This window comes from Eptatretus burgeri, chromosome 9, assembly GCF_056783735.1.
Source record: "Eptatretus burgeri isolate ZD-2024b chromosome 9, Ebu_testis_v1, whole genome shotgun sequence".
NCBI lineage: Eukaryota > Metazoa > Chordata > Myxini > Myxiniformes > Myxinidae > Eptatretus > Eptatretus burgeri.
Window position 1 is genome coordinate 67519285 of NC_140969.1, and position 24931 is coordinate 67544215.

The window sequence follows — 24931 nt, forward strand, 5'->3', positions numbered from 1 at the left end:
ACCGACCAACCAGTAAGAATTCCGACTCTCACAGACCTGTTAGTTTTGTCTTTAAGAAGCCCTCCCATTCTCCACTCATTACCTGTATGAACTGCACCTGTTTGAACTCGTTATCGACATAACAGACAGCTGTCCACATTCAATCAATCAGACTCCAACCTCTCCACAATGGGCAAGACCAGAGAGCTGTCTAAGAACATCAGGGACAAAATTGTAGACTTGCACAAGGCTGGGATGGGCTACAGTACAATATGCAAGCAGCTTGGTGAGAAGGCAACAACTGTTGGCGCAATTATTAGAAAATGGAATAAGTTCAAGATAACAGTCAATCTCCCTCAGTCTGGGGCTCCATGCAAGATCTCACCTCGTGGAGCCTCAATGATCATGAGAAAGGTGAGGGATCAGCCCAGAACTACACGGCAGGACCTGGTCAATGACCTGAAGAGAGCTGGGACCACAGTATCAAAGAAAACCATAAGTAACATACTACGCCGTCATGGATTAAAATCCTGCAGCGCACGCAAGGTCCCTCTGCTCAAGCCAGCGCATGTCCAGGCCCATCTGAAGTTTGCCAATGACCATCTGGATGATCCAGAGAAGGAATGGGAGAAGGTCATGTGGGATGATGAGACCAAAATAGAGCTTTTTGGTTTAAACTCCACTCGCCGTGTTTGGAGGAAGAAGAAGGATGAGTACAAACCCAAGAACACCATCCCAACCGTGAAGCATGGAGGTGGAAACATCATTCTTTGGGGATGCTTTTCTGCAAAGGGGACAGGACGACTGCACCGTATTGAGGGGAGGATGGATGGGGCCATGTATTGCGAGATCTTGGCCAACAACCTCCTTCCCTCAACAAGAGCATTGAAGATGGGGCGTGGCTGGGTCTTCCAGTATGACAACGACCCGAAACACACAGCCAGGGCAACTAAGGAGTGGCTCCGTCAGAAGCATCCCAAGGTCCTGGAGTGGCCTTGCCAGTCTCCAGACCTGAACCCTATAGAAATTATTTGGAGGGAGCTGAAAGTCTGTGTTACCCAGCGACAGCCCCGAAACCTGAAGGATCTGGAGAAGATCTGTATGGAGGAGTGGGCCAAAATCCCTGCTGCAGTCTGTGCAAACCTGGTTAAGAACTATAGGAAACATCTGATCTCTGTAATTGCAAACAAAGGTTTCTGTACCAAATATTAAGTTCTGTTTTTCTGATGTATCAAATACTTATTTCATGCAGTAAAATGCAAATTAATTATTTAAAAATCATACAATTTGTTTTCAGGATTTTTGTTTTAGATTCCGTCTTTCACAGTTGAAGTGTACCTATGATAAAAATTACAGACCTCTACGTGCTTTGCAAGTGGGAAAACCTGCAAAATCGGCAGTGTATCAAATACTTGTTCTCCCCACTGTATATATATATATATATATATATATATATATATATATATATATATATATATATATATATATATATATATATATATATATATATATATATAATTCAATAGTACTTGCATTCTGCAGCAGATAAAGGAAGAAATTACATGAAGAATGAGTGAGCAATGCGAGCTCTTTATTTATGTGCACCGCCCCTCTGAAGAACTCAACTTCTTCACTTTTTACTTCACTTTCATATAACACTTTGCCACAGACAAAAATCTGTACAACCACAATTCATAAAACACAATGTACAATAACACAGGGAATCCAAACAACAACTACCTGTTCTGAAGGCAAACTTACATTTCCACCAATATTCAATTTTATTATAATGCAGCTATCTCATATGTGGGTATGTTTGTTCGTAACTGAAATAGCGCCTCCTGGTCGTGTGTGTGCACAGAAGATTCAGGGCAGAGAAGATAGATGTGAAAGGAAGAAATAAACCTCAAGTGGGAGGGGCTCAACCAATAACAAAATTAAGTGAGACAAGGAAGAAATTGGGGTGAAGAAAGGGGTGAGGGAGTGATGAAATAGCAATATCTAGTTTGATTGTCAATGAGATTGATAAGCAAGTACAGCTTGTCGTGTATGGAGTCAGAGACACATGTGCAGGAAGAGAGTCGCAAGAACAATTTGGTGCTGAGGCACGAACATGCAAATGGTGAGGCATGAATGGGCAGCACGGTGTACTACTCTGACTTTTTCCAACTCTCAACTACCTCGGTTCTCAACTTAACTTTTACATAAATTAGAAGCACATGATTATGCACTATTCAACTTCTGTACCACCTGATGTGGTGTGCTCCTCCATGCAGGGAACATTGATACCATTTCTGAGACCAAACATTACCATTCCTTCCACAGTGGACTTACACTGCATTCACAGGCACCTACACTGTGAAGATGCTACTGTCATTAGTGATTAAAATGTTGTTTTAAGTTAGAGATGGGCAAAGAGGTAAAAAATTGAAATGTTGACAAAACACACTTTAGTCCAATGAGTAGTCATCTTCTAGCCTGACTCGTGAACCTTTCTACCCACATTAACTCTACCCAACCCACTCCTTTAACTTGTAGGTGAATATATTTCCTTGCCTCTCTTCTCTCCTATTCGTTCTTTCCCTTGCTTGTGATGTACACCTATTGTCCCAACTGCCCCTGTCAATGCACCACTGTCAATGCCTTCTACCCTCTGCTACCTCGCTCTTCCATAAGCCTCGATTTTACATACAAAAGTAAATAAATGCAAGCTCAAACAAAGTACAAATACTCTTTCTGCCTTAATGGTTTTATCAGCAAGACGAAATACAGTAAATAGGAAACTGCCCATCTTGCAACACCCATAAAACTGAAGGAAGCCGTTGATGCAAAGTTGTTTGAAACTCCATGAAATCCTAACTGGCAAAGAACCAAAGAAGAAAGATAGTCATAAAAGTAAAATTGAAAGAAGAGAAAAAAGAAAAAAAAAGAGACTAATTATAGAAGATGATAAAAAAATGCAGAAACAAAGGCAAGCAAAGTGAAATTAGTTTCACACTTCCTACATATGATATGTGTAATGAATGGATTAACCACTCGAATGGAATGGTGTAGACTGCAGAGTGTAGCGTGCACTGTGAATTTTCACAAATTATTGCTTAAATGTTGAATTTGTTTTAATACTTGTCACACCTGTTGGGGTTGTGTTTTTTTTATGTATGTTGCTTTTATCGATTAAAATTATTGTACAAGGTGTTCCAAAAAGACTCCGCCAACTTTGGTTGTTAATATGTTTCAAACCACAAATGATACAACGATACCCTTTGGTTTATATGATACAGAAACACATTAAGTTTTGTGCACACTATCAATACACTTCAATGTGAGCTCTGTTTGGCATGCGCAGACATCAATGCAGTACACGAGTTATTGCCATGTTTGGCTCAGCATGTTTGCGTCCACCAGTGTGCATGCAGCTGTGATCTGAGAACAAAGATCCTGCAGGTTTGCCACATTGGCATTGGAGACAACATCTTTGACAAACCCCCACAGAAAAAAAATCATGGGAGGTTGTGTCTGGTGACCATGTGGGCCAGGCAGTTGGTCTGTCTCGGAGCAGCATCCTGTTGAAAAATGATATCAGGTTGCAGGTCTTCAACCTGTGGGAAGGTGAATCCTTCCAACGTGTTCATGTAAATTCATGTTCATGTAAAAAAACGGACCCACCAAGTGCTCATGGAGAAGGCCACACCACACATTCGCCTTTGGACTGTCATGTATGTGTTCAATGACCACATAGGGGTGTTTAGAGCCCCACATCCTCACATCATGCTGGCTAACATTCCCCGATACATGAAAGCAAGCTTCGTCTGTGAACATGACATATTTCAGGTAATCTTCGTCATCTTCTATGTGACTGAGCATTTCCAAGACAAATGCCTTGCATTTGGGTCCGACATTTAGTTTGAGTTCCTGCAGAATCTGAGTTCCTGCACCTTATAGGCATAAAGCTTCAGTCTTCCATGCAAAATCCTGTATACAGTGGTGATTGGTAGTCCCAGTTGTCTGGATTCTCATCAAATTTTATTTTCTTGGACTTTGTTGAAATGATTCACGCACTCGTTTAACGTCTGCTGCACTTGTGCTTGGTTGACCGGTACTTTTCTGTTTCTGACAATTTCCAGTCTCCTTAAACCTCCTGTACCTCTCTCATACTAGTCCGTAATGGCATATTCCTTCCATGCCCTGTACTGAAATTACACTGAACTTGCATGTCGGATCTCTTCTCGATGAACCATTCGACGCACTGAGCTTTCTCCTGTGGAGTCACTATTTTATTTCACAATAAACTGCCATACCTGAAAATAAAGAAATCTTTATGAGTTTCTGTACCATATAAACCAAAGGGTATCATTGTATAATTTGTGGTGCTACATATATTAACAACCCATGTTGTCCTGGTCTTTTTGGAACACCTTGTAGATGCCATTAGAGTAATTGTAAAGTAATTATAGTTTTCTTGTGATGTAATTATCTTGAATAAAACATCTTTTTTGTGCTGTTTTCTGAGGAAACCAAACTCATGGCATTTTGTACTATTTATATGATCATTGTATTCAAATTGAGTCTGTAAGTTTAGCGGGGTGAGAATCTGATGCTATCTGAGTCACACCAAAGATTTTAAACTGTCGGAGATATTTCCTTGGTTGATGCATAACATTTGGACCATACACCAATAAACTGGGGGGAAAACTGCCACCAATAGGTGGCACCATCTGGCACCTATTGTGTTCTGGGAAGTGTTGTCCCTCAATATCAAAAGCTGTGTTTGTTTGATGTCAAGTTCTGTGTTGTCTTGTATCTCTGTCTACATGTGGTGTGTAATTACCTCCGCCATTGAAGGTGGAGAGAGGTTATGTTTCACCCCTGTCTGCCTGTCTGTCTGTTTATGAGCAGGATATCTCAAAAAGTGGTGGACAGATTCGGAGGAAATTTAGTGAACAGGTTGGATATGTGACGTCACAATGACGAATTGTTTCGATTTTGGTGAAGATCTGGATCCAGGAACGAGAATTTGTTGTGATTCTTCACCATTGAGAGAAAGGGCCAAAAATGATATGTCGCACGATATCTCAAAAACTCGGTGAAGGAGTTTTAACAAAACAAGGTGGATGAGTTGGTTCGGTGACAAGAATAAGCCGATTAGATTTTGGTTCATGTCTGGATCCAGATTCGGCCAATCAGTAGGATACAAGACGTAAACGGTTCAGCCCCGCAGAGGGTGGTATGCGCTCTTCCGAGTGCCATTCTAATTTTGTCTGTGACTTCTTTTTATGAGCCTTATCGTAAACCCACGCTCAACTCTACACCATTCCAACTTTCATTTGCCATTTACACACACACACACACACACACACACACACACACACACACACACACACACACACACACACACACACACACACACACACACACACACACACACACACACACACACACACACACACACACACACACACACACAAATCATTCATTTTGGCAACATTGGCTTTTCCATTTGGATCTAAATGAGGTTAAAATTCTGATAACCCATGCCTTTGCTTGGAATAGGATTGTTCGCCTTCGCTCAGACTTGCAATCATCTGTAAATTGGCATTAAGCTGGCCATCCACAAAGGAACTACTTCTGCGTTTTGTAGTTCCTCACCTGACTCGTTATTAACAGTCACGGCTAGGGGCCGTCAACGTGACGGTGTTATTTACCTATCACAATAAGGCATTTAAGGAGTGAAAGTAGTCAAAATTTATATGGTGCTGGGAAAGCGAAAATGGTGGCTTTTTGCTGTTGTTACATCTCATACAATCTTGTCTACCAAAAGTCCAGATTGTTAGATCTCATTAGTAGCCGTACAACAAAAAACCACCTAACATGAATGATAAAACACAGTTTTAACATCTTAACTTTCCAAAAGGTGCAGTTTCTCGAAAAACTTTATGCATTATGCGTTGTAGTTTGATGGCAAAAGTTTTTATAGAAGTCATTTTGGTTTGTGCTTCTCATTGCACATGATGCAATATCCAAAGCTGATTATGAGATGATGTTTGTTGTTCTTCAGATGAACGTGAGATTGTGCAGAAGAAAACCTTCACCAAATGGGTGAACTCACACCTGGCACGTGTTTCCTGCCGCATCTCAGACCTGTACTTGGATCTTCGTGATGGTCGTATGCTCATTAAGTTGCTGGAAGTACTCTCTGGAGAGAGACTGGTATGTTGAGAGTGCATGTACATCCCAGCTGTTATGATGCAATTTATTGTTAAATAGTGGCATTGACTGACAGATGAAACATGAATCAATCAGTGTATAAGAGTATGTGTAGATGATAAAACTTTTGATTTTAAATTTATTTTAGCTTTGCTGATGATAATCGTTTATTGCTCTATTGCACCAGGAATAATTTGCAATGACTGCTTTTGAATACACCTAAAATTATATGACTGACATCCATTGTGATTTCATGCTGGACATCATGTTTGTGTCCTCCAGCCTCGACCGACCAAGGGCAAAATGCGGATTCATTGCCTTGAGAATGTGGATAAGTCATTACAGTTCCTCAAAGAACAAAAGGTTCACCTGGAAAACATGGGTTCACATGATATTGTGGATGGAAATCACCGTCTCATCCTTGGGCTCATTTGGACCATCATCCTCAGGTTTCAGGTATTTCCTTGATTGGATATGATACCAGAACTCTGTCTACTATTACTTCTACTCCAGTGCTCCCTTTGCTCCCTTACCCCTCCGACCACACCCTCTCCCCTCTCCCCCAGCTCCTCCAAAAGGTACACATTCTTCTAGTAACCCCCTCCTGGTTAAACTCCCCAAATTTAGGCTGACTACACACCATAACTCTTTTGTTCCAATGTCTCCCTGAGGTTGTTCAATCCCACTGCTGCATCCAGGGCTTCAAGCAAGCAGTGCACCATCATCTCTGGCCATCCACCATCCTTACCAATGATATTTTCTACCCTCAATAACCCTACCTAACCCTCTTATTTGCAAATGTCTGTTTCCCCCCTTCTCTCTCTCTCTCTCTCTCTTCTCTCTCTCTCTCTCTCTCTCTCTCTCTCTCTCTCTCTCTCTCTCTCTCTCTCTCTCTCTCTCTCTCTCTCTCTCTCTCTCTCTCTCTCTCTCTCTCTCTCTCTCACTCTCACTCTCACTCTCACTCTCACTCTCACTCTCACTCTCTCTCTCTCTCACTCTCACTCTCACTCTCACTCTCACTCTCACTCTCACTCTCACTCTCACTCTCACTCTCACTCTCACTCTCACTCTCACTCTCACTCTCACTCTCACTCTCACTCTCACTCTCACTCTCTTTCTCTCTTTCGTTCGTTCTTTCGCCTCCCTGGTGTCCACCTTTGGCCCCACTATCAGTATGTTGTCATTTTCCACTCTGCCTCTTTGCTCTTCTTTGAGCCTAGATTTTGTATACACATTTTGATAAACTAACAATCCAGTTTTAGGCTTAATATTTTTTTCATTCAAAAATTCTGGGTGCTTTACATTTGAAAAAGAAGGTGAAACGTAGTTAACCAGAACAGCACTCTTCGACTTCGACAGATATGCCTCCACCCACATCATTACATCATGATAATACCTGTATCAAGTTTGATTTAAATCCCTGAACCGAGATTCAAAACATTAAATAATTCTATCTGCCAGACCATGTATCCGATCAGGTTAAATTTAAAACATATATTCCCCATGACGACTCGATCATAATTGTGAAGTTTCACATCGATTGATGAAGCGGCTCAAGAGAAATAATTTTTAACGATATTTGTTCAATCCAATATGGCTGCCAGACCAAGTGACCTATTAATTATTCGTGAAGACCCTGTTATCCCAAAGGCTTGGTGAACATGTGGGTGAAGTTTCCCCTCAATCTGTAAAGCTGTTCTGGAGAAGAAGGTTTTTAAAGGTTTATTCTTCAAAATATTTTCAGCTGCATTTTAAGTCCGTAGCTCACTGGATATTTTCAACAGCTCACTGGAGTCAGGACAGGTACCGGAGGATTGGAGAGTAGCAAATGTAACACCATTATTTAAGAAAGGATCCAGAGAAGAATTGGGAAACTGTAGACGTGTTAGTTTGACTTCAGTTGTGGGGAAGGTGTTGGAGACATTAATTAATGACCGGATGAGGAACTATTTAAATAAATACAAACTAATTAAAGGTAGTCAGCATGGGTTTACCAAAGGTAGTTCTTGTTTAACAAATATTTTAGAGTTCTATTAAGCAGTGTCTGATTGGGTGGATGAGGGAAAGGCAGTGGACATAGTATATCTCGACTTTAAGACGGCATTTGATAAGGTACCACATCGGAGGTTGTTAGCCAAAGTGAGGGCTTGTACTCCACAAGATCATAATTGTGTATCAAGAACTTTAAAAGCTGGTGAGGTAGCTAATTGGATTGCAAACTGGCTTAGTGGTTGGAAGCAAAGAGTGGCTGTGAGTGGGAGGATGTCTTGCTGGGAGGATGTAAGTAGCGGGGTACCTCAGGGATCAGTACTCGGACCATTACTATTCATTATTTACATCAACGATTTGGATAATGGGGTAAAGAGTAAGCTTTCCAAATTTGCAGATGACACGAAGCTTGGAGGTAAGATGGATAGCAGAGGGGGTGGTGATCAGATTCAGGAAAGTATTGATACTTGTATGGATTGGGCAAAAGACTGGCAGATGGAATTTAACCTGAGCAAGTGTAAGGTGTTGGGTATGGGAAAGAACAATGAAAATAGAGATTACAGGATGCAAGGGGTAATTTTGGAATGTGTCACACAGGAGAAGGATCTGGGGGTGGAAATAGATACGGGAGGTAAGCAGGCAGCACAGTGCCAGGCAGCTATAGGTGGAGCAAATAGGGTTTTAGGTTGTATTCGGAGAGGGAACGATTATAAATCAAAAGAGGTGGTGCTAACTTTGTACAGGAATTTAGTGAGGCCATATCTAGAATATTGTGTGCAGTTTTGGTCACCATAATTCAGCAAGTACATAGATGCCATGGAGAGGGTTCAGTGCAGGGCTACTAGATTGATTCCGGGCCTAGCTAGACTCAGCTATGAAGAGCGGCTGGAGGAGACAAGGCTTTATACACTAGAAGGACAGAAAATAACAATGAAAATAGAGATTACATGATGCAAGGGGTAATTTTGGAGCGTGTTACACAGAAGAAGGATCGAGGGGTGGTAATAGATACAGGAGGTAAGCAGGCAGCACAGTGCCAGGCAGCTATCGGAAGAGCAAATCGGGTTTTAGGCTGTATGAGGAGGGGGATCAATTATAAATCAAAAGAGGTGGTGTTAACATTGTACAGAAATTTAGTGAGGCCACATCTGGAATATTGTGTGCAGTTTTGGTCATCATTATTCAGGAAGGACATAGATGCCATAGAGAGGGTTCAGCGCAGGGCTACTAGATTGATTCCGGGCCTATTCAGCTATGACGAGCAGCTGAAGGAGACAGGGGTTGAACACTAGAAAGGAGGTGGTTATGAGGTGATATGATAGAGATGTTTAAGATAATGAAAGGTATCGGTAAAATAAGTGTAGATGAATTGTTCAACAGAGTAGACAGTGATAGAACCAGGGGCCATAGCTTGAGAGTAAAGAAGAGGAGAGTTAAGACGGTAGTAATGCAGGGGACTTTCACTCAGAGAGTAGTTAATGCATGGAATGGTCTCCTTGGAAAGGTAGTGGCAGCAGCAAAAGTAGATAAATTTTAATTTGAATTAGATAGGTACCTGTAAGTTATGGAGATAGAGAGGTATGGGGATGTTGATGAGACTTTTAGGTAGTTTGAGTCTTGATGGGTGATTGTGTATGGAGTGCTGTTGGTGGGGGTCTTGTCAAGGGCGGTTGTGTGATTGATGTTCTGTGTTTTTAACCAAGCCCATGCCTCCTCCCTTTGGGGAAGAAAAGGAAAAAAGGAAAACACAAAAAATACAAAAAAAATTACAATTTAAAAAAAATTTAATTAAAAACTTTTTTTTGCATTTTCTTCCTTGGATCTCGTGGAGATGGGTTGGTGTGGTGTTCGCACAGGCGTGATGGGCTGAATGGCCTCCACTTGTGTTGGATTTCCTTGTTATTCCTTGTTAAAATATCATAGCTGCCAAACCATGTGACCTGTGATGTCAAAGGTGGAAAACTTTTTGTTCCTTGTGGATAGGTGATCCGACCTGTAAAGTTTCGCCTCAATCTGTTCAGTCATTCTGGAGGAAGTTTTTGAAGGTATTTATGGAAAAACAAAAAATGGCTACCGAACCACATGACCGATAATGTCATCAATTTTTTTTTCCCCATACAAAAAAAGCCCTAGATGACCCTCAAAAAATTTCATACTGATCAGATATAACATTTAACTTACGCAATTGTGACATCATAACGAAGCCACTTATTTCCCATGGGGAGTACTTCATAATTGCCAAGTTTAAATTTTTTCCATGGAGCGGGTTCAGAGATCCAGAAGTCCAAAGTTTTTCCTGTTTTCCATCATAGCTGCCACACCACGTGACCTATAATGTAATAATTATCATAAAAACATTCTACCTGAGTAGTTCTACCTGAGTATATTTTGTGTCAATCGGACAAGTGGTTGCAGAGAAAACAGAGAAAATTAGCAGGGATGGACAGACAACCTGAAAACATAATGCCTCTGGCAACTTCATCAGCAGAGGCATAAAAACTCAATAACTGACTTGAAAATGTGAAGAGATCAAAAATGAAACCTTGAGTCAGACTACTGTTACCTTTACAGGAAGCATCCTTCAATCAACCAGTCCTTTACAAGACATCTAGTGAAGTGACTGAAGAAGTTGAGTGATAGGATCTAATTATATGAGTTTTAACTACAATGGGCATTCAAAAAGTCCTACAAAAAACGTTCATATTTATCGGGCTAATGTGAGTGTCTTGTTCGTATAACTTTTTTTTCATGCTCCACATATGTTTGGCAAGCAGGCTGTGCAACAGCTGAAACAGTTTGTGATGAGATGCTGTTAATCCTCAAAGCACAGTCTAACAAATAAAGAAATGATATCATGAACACACGAACCCAATATTTCGTAGATGCTTAATTAAAATATTAACAAGTTTTGAAATGATTTGATAGATGCTCAGTGATAACATTAACAAGTTCTAACATGGTATTGAAGGCATTATGAAATTTTGTTCCTCGTTATAGTGAGATAATGCAACAAGATCATAACAAACTTTATATTGTGCAATAATCATGGTCATATTCATTTCCAAAGTCCTCTTTCCAATGTATTATACCACAAAATAGCTTACATATTATTTATTTTGCTCAGCAGCTAATATCAATCAATTGATTTTTCAAGAACTTTAAAATCTTTTTTGAATTGCATTAATAATCCAGGACAAAGCTCAGTGCAAAGACATCCTTGGAGAGAGCAGTGACATCTTCCAAGACTGAAAACCATATTTATCCTGCTGTGCATATTTTCTCTTTGAAAAAGGAAATATAATCAAGCAAGCTGCAAAACTTACATGCCACTCTTAAAAGTCTTAAAAGTCCTAAAGTTTATCAGTTGGGCGAGTCTTTGAGGGTTGTGCAAGTGACGTTGAATTTGATATTGTTGCGTTGCAAGTTTTACCTGTTATTTTACAGATCCAGGACATCAGTGTTGAGACAGAGGACAGCAGGGAAAGAAAGTCTGCCAAGGATGCTCTGCTGTTGTGGTGCCAGATGAAGACCGCAGGGTAGGGTGTGGGTTTGAAATCTTGCTGTGATTGTCCTGCTTCCAAAATTACTGAATTTCTGTGTTCAACTTGGCCTTCCCCCGAGGATAGAATAATGCCAAAAAGTACAAGGAAAGAATGGTTTTTTTTTTTCAATCCACCCTTCTTTGACTCATGTAATTCCTTCCAGAGGACTTACACTGCAGCTGCATCCGTTTCAGTTTATTTTGTTTCTGAGGGAAAGTAAAAAGCGTCGGGCAGATGCTACAGAGCAAAGTTTCTACATTCTGAGCAATGTTCTTCAGGCTTAATGCCAACCTTCCATAACCCTTCTCCCTGTTTCTTTTCTTTGCTGAATGGAGAAGTAATTTGACCAGCTATTTAGTTATCTTTCTGCAGCTTCAAATCGACATTTCAAACGATATTAAAGTTGTTTGAGACAACCATGTAGTGGTCAGATTCTCATTGTGGAATGTTTATTTGTATCCTTAGCCTGTTTGAAAAGTGCATCCCATTATAATAAAACCACAGTGCGTTGATAAGCACAATTGAAGCCATTTGAAATGCTCATTGGTCTTCTGATGCACTTCAGTGATGTTAGACTTTTGGTAATCCTGACTTGTTTCTCATTAATGACATATCTCTTATTTTTAGATATTCGAATGTCAATATCCACAACTTCACCACAAGTTGGCGGGACGGTCTGGCTTTCAATGCTCTCATTCACAAACACAGGTCAGTTGCACTCTTTAACAATATCTGAGACTCCTGAATAAGTTTTAGCATATATTACAAGGACATAGGAGACAAGGGAGAAATCAACACAGTATATGGGATTTGAATTGAGGATCCCAGCATCATCAGCTGAGTGCTCAAATGGCAGTTCCAAACATACATGCCTACTTGGCAGAAATCACTTGCTTTGTGTTTGCTGCATTCCTTAATGTGCAGATAAATTAAGTTGATTTTTGTCAGAATCCCTAAAAATATGAAGTTTCATGTCTCTCATTCCTTTTATTGTTTGGTGAAAGTTTCAGTTTTTAAAGAGGAATTTATTTGACTGATTAGGTCATATTATACTTACTAGCTTGTTGATGACTAGATGTCATTAGCAATAACAATGACAACAATTATTATTTTTCTAGAGACAACAAAGCTACATAATACACCAAACGAACTCCTTTGTTGTCTTAGTAAAATACCACATGAACAAAGACAACAAATTTCCTCAATCGAATGTCGAGAATGGTATGTTAATCACCGTGGGAAAGAAGGTGAAACGAAGTTTGAGACATGAGCCCTTTCTCAAAGAAAGAGATAATTTGAAACTTAGCCAGAGTGCCAGTGACAGTTGTCCACTTAAAGCCTTTGCCTTGCTGCTGCTAGATGTCAAAGATTCAATGGTGTCTTTCACAAGATAAGTCAATTGTCACCTGCACTTTGGCCAAATTCCAAATTTTTGCCCTGACTACGATTGCTAGGAAGGCAATGGCAACCATTCAGTGTTTTTCCTTGACCAGGAAGCCGCTTCAGCAGTTCTCAACGCTCGAGAAAGCGTGTGGGATTAATCCAGTATGATTCATCTCATTGTTGCATGGTGACTAAATCAAAGAATTAGTTTGTGAGAGCACATTCCCAATATGAAGCACCCAGGTTTGAAGACAGGTCTTATTGCCTATATTTTCTGTCATAATAAGTAAGCAGCATGCTTACTTGATTGATGAGGAATTGATTGCTCTTGATTTTAAAAAATAAACGTTTTTCTGGAGTTGTTTTATTCTGTTAAGCAATGTTCATCTGCTTAATAAAATGAAATGTTGTTCAGAAATTAAACAATCTTGAAATATAGCAAGACAAATATCAGTTATTTGCTGGAGCAACCTTTAACATACATTTAGCTTGTTTAATTCCCAATGATGAATGCAGAAGAAAACTAAGTTTGCAGAAAATTTACAGATGCACTGGCAATGATGGGCTGAATTAACCAATGTGCTTGCAGACCAGACCTGTTGAATTATGACAAATTAAAGAAATCCAATGCACATCACAACCTGCAGAATGCTTTCAATGTTGCTGAACAGACACTGGGACTCACAAAACTCCTGGACCCTGAAGGTGGGTTGTGGCATCCATTATTTTTTTTTGTTTTGCAGACAAAATCAGTGATGGGTTGGCCATTCGTTTTATCATAATTCGAATTAAGTATTTGTGTAAATATTGTATAAATTGATGAATTGGAGAGAAGGGGGTTGGGAAGGGGATATCATGAAACAGTTTTGTAAAAATTATTTAATGTTTGGGTTAGGGCCATCTATGTATATTATATGTTGACTCATTGACATTTATATGCCTGGTTGGAATTTTGGAAAAGGAGAAACATGAGAAAATGAAGAAAAATTTAAATGAGAAATTGTCGGAGTGGTGAGAGAGAGAGAGTTGGAGAAGAGAAGGAGAGAGAAAAGAGAAAGAGGGTTCAGAACATAAAGGAGAAAGAAGACCAGATAAGCACTTCAGAGAACGAAGCACTTCGGAGAAAGTGGAGTTGTTGTGCTGGACATAGCAAAGTCTTTGACATAGTCTGGTACAAAGGGCTCCGAGCGAAACTTCTAATTTATGGTATTCAGTTTCAGCTCATTTCCTGGCTTTCCACCTTCCTCGCTGGGCGATTTATTACCTCCGCCACCGAAGGTGAAGGAGGTTATGTTTTCACCCCTTTCTGACTGTTTGTGTTTGTCTGTCTGTGTGAAGGATATCTCAAAAAGTTGTGGACAGATTGGGATGAAATTTTGTGGACAGGTCGGATGTATGACAAGGATGAACTGATTACATTTTGGTGAAGATCCAGATCCAGATCCGGCTTCTATAATTTTTTTTAAGTGATTCTTCACCATTGAAAGATCGGGTCAAAATGATATATAACATGCGATCTCAAAAAGTTGTGGACGGATTCGGACGAAACTTGGTGGAACGTTGGGTGTGCGACAAGGAAGAATTGATTCAGTTTTGGTGAAGATTCGAATCCGGATCTGGATATGAGAATTATTCATTTTTAAGTGATTCTTCACCATTGCGAGATCGGGCCAAAAACGATATATAGAATGCTATTTCAAAAATGTATTTGGCCAGATGTGTTCTCATTGATCAGGCATTGCATGGCGGAGGTATGCGCCCTACCGAGTGCCCTTCTCGTCTCTACATGTGTTAATGGTGTCCTTTCTGACTACCACCACATTATTTGTGGTATATCCCTCAAGGTTCTGTCATCTTGCCCTCCCTTTTTATTCTTTTCATCACTGACCTCCTCACAGCTACTACCAACCCTGTCCATTCCTATGCTGACAACTCCAACCTCCACTCCTCCACCAGTTATAAATTCCAGTGTACCTCTTCCCCGTCATTTGCTGCCGATTGCCTCTCTACTGTTGCCTCTGGCAGTCATCATCTCAATCTCATCCTCCAATGGGGGCTCTCACAACCATGTCTCCTTCAATCAAAATAAGACTCAAACCCTCCTTATATCCAGCACGCTCAACACAGCCACGCCTCCTCTTTTCATGTCCAGCCCTCAACTCCAGCAGTCCTCTATTAATATGTTCAGTGTCACCATCTCTAGAAATCTCTTTTGGCAGCGTCACATCCTCAATATCACCAAATCTACCCGCAATAATATGGGTTTCCTCTTCAGAGCTTGCAAACACTTCCATCAGCTTCTCACTTCTTGTTTCTGCCTCTTCACTCTGTTTGTAACACCCATCTTGTTTCTACTTGTCAACCTTTCTGCATTGCCCTCCCTTCCTTCCATACCAATCGCCATGCCAACTCCTTCCCCAGCACTGCCTCTCTCAGCAGTGTCTTACCAACTTCTATCAGCTTGAATCGATCGTCGAGATCTCATTTAACGATTGCATTTTCCCATCTTCTTTCTTTGCCTTTTTACCCAGGCGGCCCCGATTGTTTTTTTTTTCTTCTCAACCCTTCCCCTGTGGTGTTAATAAAAAAGAGCCAACGGGAATGTATAGAGCAGAAAGGGGAGGGAGAGTGGGAGAGGGTCAAAATCTTTTTATACATGATATTGGAGAAGTCCAAATATCAACTGTACAAATTTAAAAACCTGTTAGTCTACTTTATTAACTTAAAGTTTAATATCTCCTCATTTTCTTTCCCCCTCCTCAGTATCCATATTCATTTCATCTCATTTCCTCATCATTATTTAATTAGCACTTTGTATTGCTGCATTGTGCTTGTTGCAGTGTAATGGCATGAGATACTATGTTGCTATGCTGCAAATAATTGCTTTCAGGTTCCCTGGTAATTATTGTAAGGTGAACTTTGGATGTACATCAGTGGAATGAGTACGGATTTCATTTCCACTCTAATAGCATAACTTTCTCAAACCAGGCATTATGTCATGTATCTAAAAGGTACTATATTGCAGATAGCATAGCTTACCATCGCTATATGCCTGACTATCTTTCAAAAACAGGAAAAAAAAATGTGTTGAAGGGTTGACAGATCCACTCATACAACTGCGATTCTGTTTTTGTTTGTTTATTACTTTGTTTGCCTGTTGTACAGATATCAGTGTGGACCAGCCTGATGAAAAGTCTATAATCACCTACGTGGTCACCTTCTACCACTACTTCTCAAAGATGAAAGCTCTTGCAGTGGAAGGAAAGCGGATTGGAAAGGTGAACCTGACCTTGATGTATTTACAACATAGCCAGTTTGCTTTTGAATCTCATGGAAGTGTTTTTGTGGTGGCTGTCTACTGAACATGGGAATAACTTCTTCTTCTTTGTAAAAGGCCACAATTATTCCCACATTCTTGTGGGGTTGGCTGAGGGAATCTTAGCCCAAGTCTTTCACGCACCGGTTGGGCAGCCCTGAAATTTGATGAAGGTTAGGGCAGGAATTTGAAATTTGGCCATGGTACCGGCAATAGCTCACCTACTTTTCACGAAGGACACCATGGGATCTTTAATATCCACCAACTTATGCCAGCAGATGGGACGTCCGTTTACTGTCCATCCAAGGGGTGGCACACACATTGATGAATCACCTGCCCGTGAAACACTGATTCGATCCCAGGCTAGACAGCTTAAAGGCGAGTGTATGATAGATCAACATTTTTGGCTCAATGGTTCACGTGTTATCTGGATTGTTTTCTTTCACACCTTCATGTATAAAAAGTGAAATATATTTTCAGGAATAGGTGTGGGTAGAGAGTCATTAACATATTCCTAAAATTGATAACTTTAATTCAGGTAAAGGTTATTCTTTATTTGTTAGACAATTTTATTGCTACATGAAAATGTTTCACAAACTGTGTTAATAATTAGTAATGTATCAGCATTTGTAGCTGACTGATATATTGTCCACAGGTTCTGGACAGTGCAATTGAAACTGATGGAATGATATCTCGCTATGAATCTCTGGCATCAGACCTGCTACAGTGGATTGAACATACCATCGTCCTTTTGAACAATCGGCAATTTGTCAACTCGCTCAACGGAGTTCAGCAGCAGTTGCAGTCTTTCAACACCTACCGTACTGTGGAGAAGCCACCCAAGTGAGCATAGCAAGCAAACTTCCTTGCGTTTTATGCTGTCTAAATTCTGAGTTGGAATACCAAAAGGAAAGCAGAATGTTAACTGAGTATGGTAATATTAAGCCTCGATGGCATAATGGTTGGAGCATCCGCTCTGATGTCTGGGAGAGTGGTGTTTCAAACCCAGTCCAAGTCATACTAAAGACTTTAAAGATAGCACATGGTGCTTCCTTACTTTATGCTCAGAATTTAAAGAGGATAGAGTATTGACAAATAACCATATGTTGGTAATAATAGTGTGGACTTTGATGGGCCTAATGGCCTCCTCCTGCATCAAATTTCCTTGCAAAGGAACTCATATGATAAGAGAGAATCTATGGTCTGACATTAAAAATCAGAAGCTGGCTTTGATTAAACTTGACAGTTGCCTGCAAAAGTATTCAACCCCCTCCAAAGTTTTCACATTCTGATGCCACCTGAGCTTAATTCATGAAGCTTTCAAATCAAACATAATACAGAGTCTTCACAAACTAATTCAAGTGATAAAGCTAAAAAATTCAGATGAAATGTGAATAAAGAGAAAATCAGATGATTCTCAGTCGCATAAGTTTTTTAAACCCTTTGCCCAATGAACCAAAATCACTTCAGGAGCAAATTATTTGTTTGAAAGGTTACAAAATAAGTGTAATAGATTTCACCTGTATGTAATCAGTGATTTCACTTAAAGATGAAGTTTCCCTACTTATTTAAGGAGTTTTAAGGTGCAACTCACTTGGTCAACCAACAAGGGAAAAATGAAGACCAAGGAGCTTTCCAAATAAATTAGACATAAAGTGGTGGAGAAGCACCGTTCAGGAGAGGATTATAAGAAGATTTAAGAAGTGGAAGACATATCATACCACCCAGACTCCACCCAGATCAGGTCGTCCATCCAAACTCAGGAGCTGAGCAAGCAGGAAACTGGTTCGGGATGTCACTGTAAATCCAACAATGACTTTGAAAGATCTGCAAGGCTCTATGTCTGAGATGGGGGACAGTGTTCATCAATCAACAATATCCTGTTCCCTTCAGAAAGCTGGCTTCTATGAACAGGTGGCAAGAAAGAAGCCATTACTGGAAAAACACGGATTGAAAAGCTCATATGAAGTTTGCAAAAAAAGCATCTTAATGATACTGCAGGCATGTGGAGAAATGTTTTCTGGTCAGACGAGACAAAATTTGAACTTTTTGGTTTAAATTCAAAGCTTTATGTCTGGTGCACGCTTAACACTACACATCACTGAGTCAACATCATCTGAACTGTGAAGCATGGTGGTGGCAGCATCATGTTATGGGGCTGCTTTTCATCAGCAGGAACTGGCAAGCTTGTCAGGATGGAAGGGACAATGGATGGTGCAAAGTACAGGAAAATCTTTGATGAAAACCTGTTTGAGTCGGCCATGAATCTGAAACTGGGTTGGAGATTCACGTTTCCGCAGGACAATGATCCGAAGCATGAAGCTAAAGCCACACTTGAGTGGCTGAATAAGAGGAAAATAAATGTTTTTGAGTGGCCCAGTCAAAGTCCTGATTGAACCCAATTGAACATTTATGGCAAGACGTGAAGATTGCAGTCCATCGACGATCCCTATCAAATTTGGCAGAACTCGAGCAATTTTCACGTGAAGAATGAGCAAATATTTCACCATCTCACTGTGCAAAGCTGGTAGAGACCTACCCCAAAAGACTCATAGTATTCATTGTTGTAAAAGGTGCTTCCACCAAGTACTGACTGAAGGGGCTGAATATTTTTACAACCAGTGAATTTTGATTTGTACATGTTTGTTACAAGTATTCCTGACATGTAACCTCCTTCAACTACAACAGTGTTTCAGGTGATTTCTTCAGTTATGAATAAAAAAGTTAATTTGGAAAAGTTGTTTCTGCATAATTCATCATTCATCTAAATGTGGCATTATTGGTAGGGGGTGAATATGTTTTCAGGCCACTGTAATTGCCTCTGCCACCGAAGGTGGGCAGAGGTTATGTTTTCACCCCTGTATGTCTGTTTGTCTGTCTGTCTGTTTGTGAACAAGATATCTCAAAAAGGTGTGGATGAATTCATACGAAATTTGGAAGACAGGTTGGGTATGTGACAAGGATGAAATTATTAGATTTTGGTGAAGATCCAGATACGGATCCGGAGACGATAATTTTTTAAGTGATTCTTCACCATTGAGAGATAGGGTCAAAAACGATATGTATTCCACGATATCTGAAAAAGTTATGGATGGATTCAGACGAAAGTTTGTGGATGAGTTTGGTAAGTGACAAGAACAAGCCGATTTGATCTTGGTTTAGGCCCGCATCCAGATCCAGCCTGTCAGTCGGATACCAAACGTAAACTGTTCAGCCTGGCAGAGGTATGCGCCCTTCTGAGTGCTGTTCTAGTTTTTCTCTGTCATTATACAACTGTTTTAACCTCCCAACTCAGCAATCAACCAGATTTTATTTTTTCTGTTTCTCTGTTAGACCACAGACTTGATGATTAACCGTCAGATTATTCTTTGCAAGTTTGAGAGCCATTTGTATGCAGAAAGGTTTTTTACACATTAAAACTCTTTATTATATTGTTACATGCATTGCTTTGTCAGTGTGGCTGCTCATTAAGCCAAATCTGTCATTGCAATGTGTGCTTTGAGTTGTACAAATTATTTTGCAAATAAAGTTGTTTGATTAAATATTGGTTAAATTTTAGACTTGGTTAAATACATAGGTATACACGTACAGTACATGCACAATTTTTGTGAAGTTTCGTGACGTTAAAGTTTTCTCATGTAATATTCAGCAATGTGGATGTGAAATTCAAAGCTGCCAATTTACATTAAAGCTCAATTTACTTCATTATAGCAATGAAGAAAACATTCATTTTGTTTGATATAGTGATTTACGCCAGGCCCACTTTGGCTCAAACCTCAGCTACACTAATCTGTTGAAATAGTCAGTATATAAAAATATATAAAATGAATCTGACATTTTCTAAGCATGTACCTCTGTGACCAGTTGTTGGAAAACATATGGTTGTCATATAAAACCATTAGAGGGAAACTGACATTTTGAAGGTGGTAAAATGGGCTGTGTGAATTGAAATTGCCCATCTATATAGGGTAAGGACTTTTGTCCTCCCAAAAGATGAACTGCCAAAAATATCTCCCGAAGCCACAATATATTCTATAAGAAAAAGACTTCGACAGAGTTGCTCAAAATGAAACTCTTATTTGACGCATGTAAGTATCTAGTGCCAGAGTGGTTCACGTGAAGGATACGGCAATTAACAAAATATGGGGAGAGATGTTAGTGTGAAATACATGTTGCTGATGACGACACTACCTAATTAGAGTACCCATTCACAAGCAATATTCACCAATGTTTTTTTTTCAAATGTGAATCATGTTTTTGTTTGAAATCAGGTAGATTGGTGACAGATCAGGCGGTAGGTTGTGAAAACCTAATTTTAACCAAAGGCACAAGGACAGTGATTGTCCTATTTAGATATAATAAATAGTTTGTAATTTCGTTATTAGTGGTTGTATTTTATTGACAAATCTCTTGCTAAATGCCGTTGTGTCTGTTGCTAAAAATTGCGTCTTGTGAAAGAGTTGAGAACTTGTAATATAAAATATAACTGGTTGATAAGAAATATGGAATTATATAAAAGGTGACCATTAATTTTTTTTTTCTTGACATTAGAGGTCACTGACTGGCATTCGTAAAATAGTTGCCACATAAAAATAATTTGAAGGGGAATTTTACAACTTGCATTTATTTATTCCTTCAACAAAATACTTACGTTGATTATATTTTTCTATTTCAATGTTGTTAAACTTTAAGAACAACAACAACAAAAAATGCTCTTCTGTTTACCATTTGCTCATTATAATGAAGTGTATTTCACTGGAAATGGTAAGAATAAATACAGAAACTTTTGTAAGTGAAATCTTCACAGTCATTAGTCAGTCCTTTATGTCATACCAAATAATTACATTTTCATTATTTATATCTACAGAGTTGAAATCCAAAGTGCAATGCGGTGATACTCCGCACTGCGTGACCCTGCTTTGTGCGGATTGGCTTTAAGGTGAACTAAATATTCAGTTTTTGATTATCTAAAAAAAGAAATTTCAGTCCATCAAGCGAGTCAAAAGTTTAAAGTTTAAATGCACCACCTCGACCGAAAATGTGACCGCTGTTGTTGGCATTTCTGACAGCTGATCAGAGTCCACTCTGAGCACGTCTTCTCTCAACCAATCAGCGTGCTCGTTGTTGTCTTCCTGCTCTGTGCGTTGCCATATTGGTAATTGTGTCGAAAGCCTTGGTATGCTGAAAGTGTCAAGAAAAAGCATCAGTTGGGAGCTGAAATTGAGAGTGTTAAGGTGGATGGAGTTGAGTGTTGGTGCCACCGCTGTTTATTGTGAATTTGGTGTATGGTAGTCGCCTGTAAGGACAGTTGTAAAGAACAAAAAATATAAAAGCATCTAGTCAGTCCATGACTCCCGTAATTGCTACAAAATTAATGAGATCGGAGAAGTTTAATTGAGAGACTTTTATCCTCCTAGATTGAGGATATGAATCAGCATGCTCTGCCTTTAAAGCAGGTGGTAATTATGGATAAGGTGCTGAGGATATGTGATAAAATTAAAGAGCAGGAATGCAAGGGATAAGGTGCCGAGTTTATATGATGAAGTTAAAGAGTAGGAAGGTGATAGATCTACCAAGGAGATGTTTGTGGCCAATAGATGATGGTTCGATAGATTTAAGTGCCACGGTAATTTGGATAACTTTCACATAACTGGCAAAGCTGCAAGCGTGGATGAACAGTCAGCATCTGAATTTCAATCTAAGTTTAAAGCCCTTGTGGAAACTTACCCTTCCCAGCTAGTTTTTAATGTGAATGAAACGGGGCTTTTTTGGAAGAGGATGCCGTCCTGTACACTCATTTCAAAGGAAGAGCAGCATGCCTCTGGCTTCAACATAGCAAAAGACTGCCTGACACTCCTCCATAACAGCAATGCTACAGGAGACTTGAAGTTAAAGCCCCTTCTCGTGTACCTACGCATCCAAGGAGTGAAGGCAGCCAGTGGGCAAAATGCTAGCTCCAAGACACCTCACTGGTAAATGTACAAAATTTATATATTATTTATTACTAATTACCAATATTTATTAATTTAAACGTGTTAATTCATGATTTCAGGTTTTTACAGTCAATATATATCATGTCCCTGGAGGTAGCACGTCAACCCCAGAAATAGCGTGTCTGGTCCACATCTCCTCATTCACACAATGCTTTCTGAGCCCGGTTCTGTGTGAAATTGCTATTGCGTGAATCTCTCAGGAACCTCTCCTTTGCGCAAACCAGGGTATTACTGTAATATATATATATATATATATATATATATATATATATATATATATATATATATATATATATATATATATATATATATCCTCTTCTTTCGGCTGCTCCCGTTCGGGGTCGCCACAGCGGATCATCCGTATGATCCGCATAGTGATTTGGCACATGTTTTACGCCGGATGCCCTTCCTGACGCAACCCTGGTCGCCTCTTGCAACACAGGGATATGGCACACCTATTTTAACCGGGGTATACACCGGCCCAGTACACTGGTACTCATTTCGCCGACCTCATAAGGATGACAGGCTGAGTCAACCCCCTGGTGTATTAATTCAGTGGCCCAACGGGGCTTGAACTCAGGACCTTTTGGATCCCAAGCAGCTGCCCTAACCACTGCACCAACACCAGGATATATACACACACACACACACACACACACACACACACACACACACACACACACACACACACACACACACACACACACACACACACACACACACACACACACACACACACACACACACACACGCACGCACACACACACACACACACACACACACACACACACACACACACACACACACACACACGATTATTATGAATACAATGTGTTCTAAACTCTTGTTGGGACATCCATTTAATTTCAATAATTAATTTGATTTGATAAATATCATAGTGAATTGTGGGAATGACCATCACAGTATGCTTTCATATGATTACATTTGTGGGGAGGGGAGCAGCAGTTAAAATTTAAGGTTTCAGCACCACAGGTGTTTCACCGAGCTTAGAAGTCTTTTGGACCATGTGTTACAGACACGTGATGGGTAAGTTGTCTACAGTGGGACCCGCTTAATAGAATCACTTTGGGCCGGACAAATTTGATTCTAATAAGCGGGTGATTCTAATATCCGAGTTCACCAGAGTTGTGGAGTATCAAGCGGATCAAATGTCGAGTACACATACGGAGACAAATACTCAGCATTTAGTTTGATTTATATGACACACTTGCTCAAAACAATGTAACTTACTACTGAAAAAAAAACAATTACACGTACAGTACATATGTACTTTTCAAAGCAAAACAACATAGGTTTGTCGATGAGCCTACTCTGTAATGAAAAAATTGTCGATTGTTGTCTGCTTTAACGAGTCTGTTGCAATGGCGGTGACCTCCTTGTCAAGTTTGCGCAGGAAGGCCATGTCACTGAACCCATGTGATAGCAAACCAAGCCTGATCGTCTTAGCTGCAGACATCATTTCCTTGATGGTCGGGACAGAGATCTCTTCCTCCTTCCTCCACTTTAGTGTCGGCGTCATAGTCTGCGTCAGTAGCAATTCCCATTTCGCGTTGGACTGCCGAAACGATGGCTTCATCTGTGACATCATCGTCTATGGTTTGGAGAGTGGCGTCCATGTTGACGAAGTCCTGCCATTGGTCGGGATCCATTTGAAGAGGGTTGGCAAACTCGTCGTCGTCATTGCTCTCGACCCTTTCGCCTTCGCTTGCCGCTCCGATGAAAATTCCTCCTTTGCGCCAGCAGTTCACTATGCTGGTAGTCTTCACATCATTCCATGCTGCGTCCGTAAACAGCATAGCGTCGAGGATCGTTATCTTTTTCGCCAAGTCACTCGCTGTCATTGCTCCATCCTCGTTGTCAATCTCAGTGAGCACTTTTCGTAGCATGGCACGGCGGTAATGAGCTTTGAATGAACGGATAATTCCCTGATCTAACGGTTGAAGAACAAAGGTTGTGTTCGGCGGGAGAAATGCCACAGTAATGTTCGACAGTTGAAGTGATTGTGGATGTGCCGGACAGTTGTCGATGAGAAGCAATGCTTTCTGGTCATGACGCCAAAGCTCGCGATTCCACTTATCGAGCCATTCAATGAAGAGGAAACCTGTCATCCATGCGGAGGAATTGGCTCTGTAGCGAACTGGAATTGTTTTGAGGCCTTTGAAACACCGTGGATTCTTGCTTTTACCAATACCGAAAGGAGGACGCTTAGCACCAGTCATCGAGCAGCAAAAAAGCACCGTGATTCTTTCCTTTGGCTTTTTCCCACCGCAGTGCTGATCTCCCGTGAATAGGAACGTTCCGTCTGGTAAGGCCCGAAAATACAACCCGGTTTCGTCAGCATTCCAGATCTCATCAGCCGTGAAGCCTTCTACGAGATCCGGAAACACGTGGTCCAGCCATTGTTGTTTCCCTCCTACGTCAGCCGCCGCTGCCTCTCCGTGAAGTTTCTTGTGGACGATTCCATGTCTTTTCTTGAACCGGTCAATCCAGCCGTTTGTCGCACT

At 40.3% G+C, this 24931-nt stretch overlaps 1 protein-coding gene across 2 annotated transcripts in view; it reads left to right on the top strand.

The window, feature by feature from the left end:
• Nucleotides 1-24931, top strand: part of LOC147020275 (spectrin beta chain, non-erythrocytic 1-like) — a 264618-nt gene that overhangs the window by 104918 nt on the left and 134769 nt on the right. For both annotated transcript variants that reach the window (XM_085895518.1, XM_085895519.1), the window contains 7 exons: nucleotides 6035-6186; nucleotides 6466-6639; nucleotides 11617-11708; nucleotides 12342-12422; nucleotides 13687-13802; nucleotides 16263-16375; nucleotides 17069-17256. In XM_085895518.1, coding sequence (XP_085751644.1) covers nucleotides 6035-6186; nucleotides 6466-6639; nucleotides 11617-11708; nucleotides 12342-12422; nucleotides 13687-13802; nucleotides 16263-16375; nucleotides 17069-17256 — 916 coding nt within the window. The remainder of the gene's footprint in view (nucleotides 1-6034; nucleotides 6187-6465; nucleotides 6640-11616; nucleotides 11709-12341; nucleotides 12423-13686; nucleotides 13803-16262; nucleotides 16376-17068; nucleotides 17257-24931) is intronic.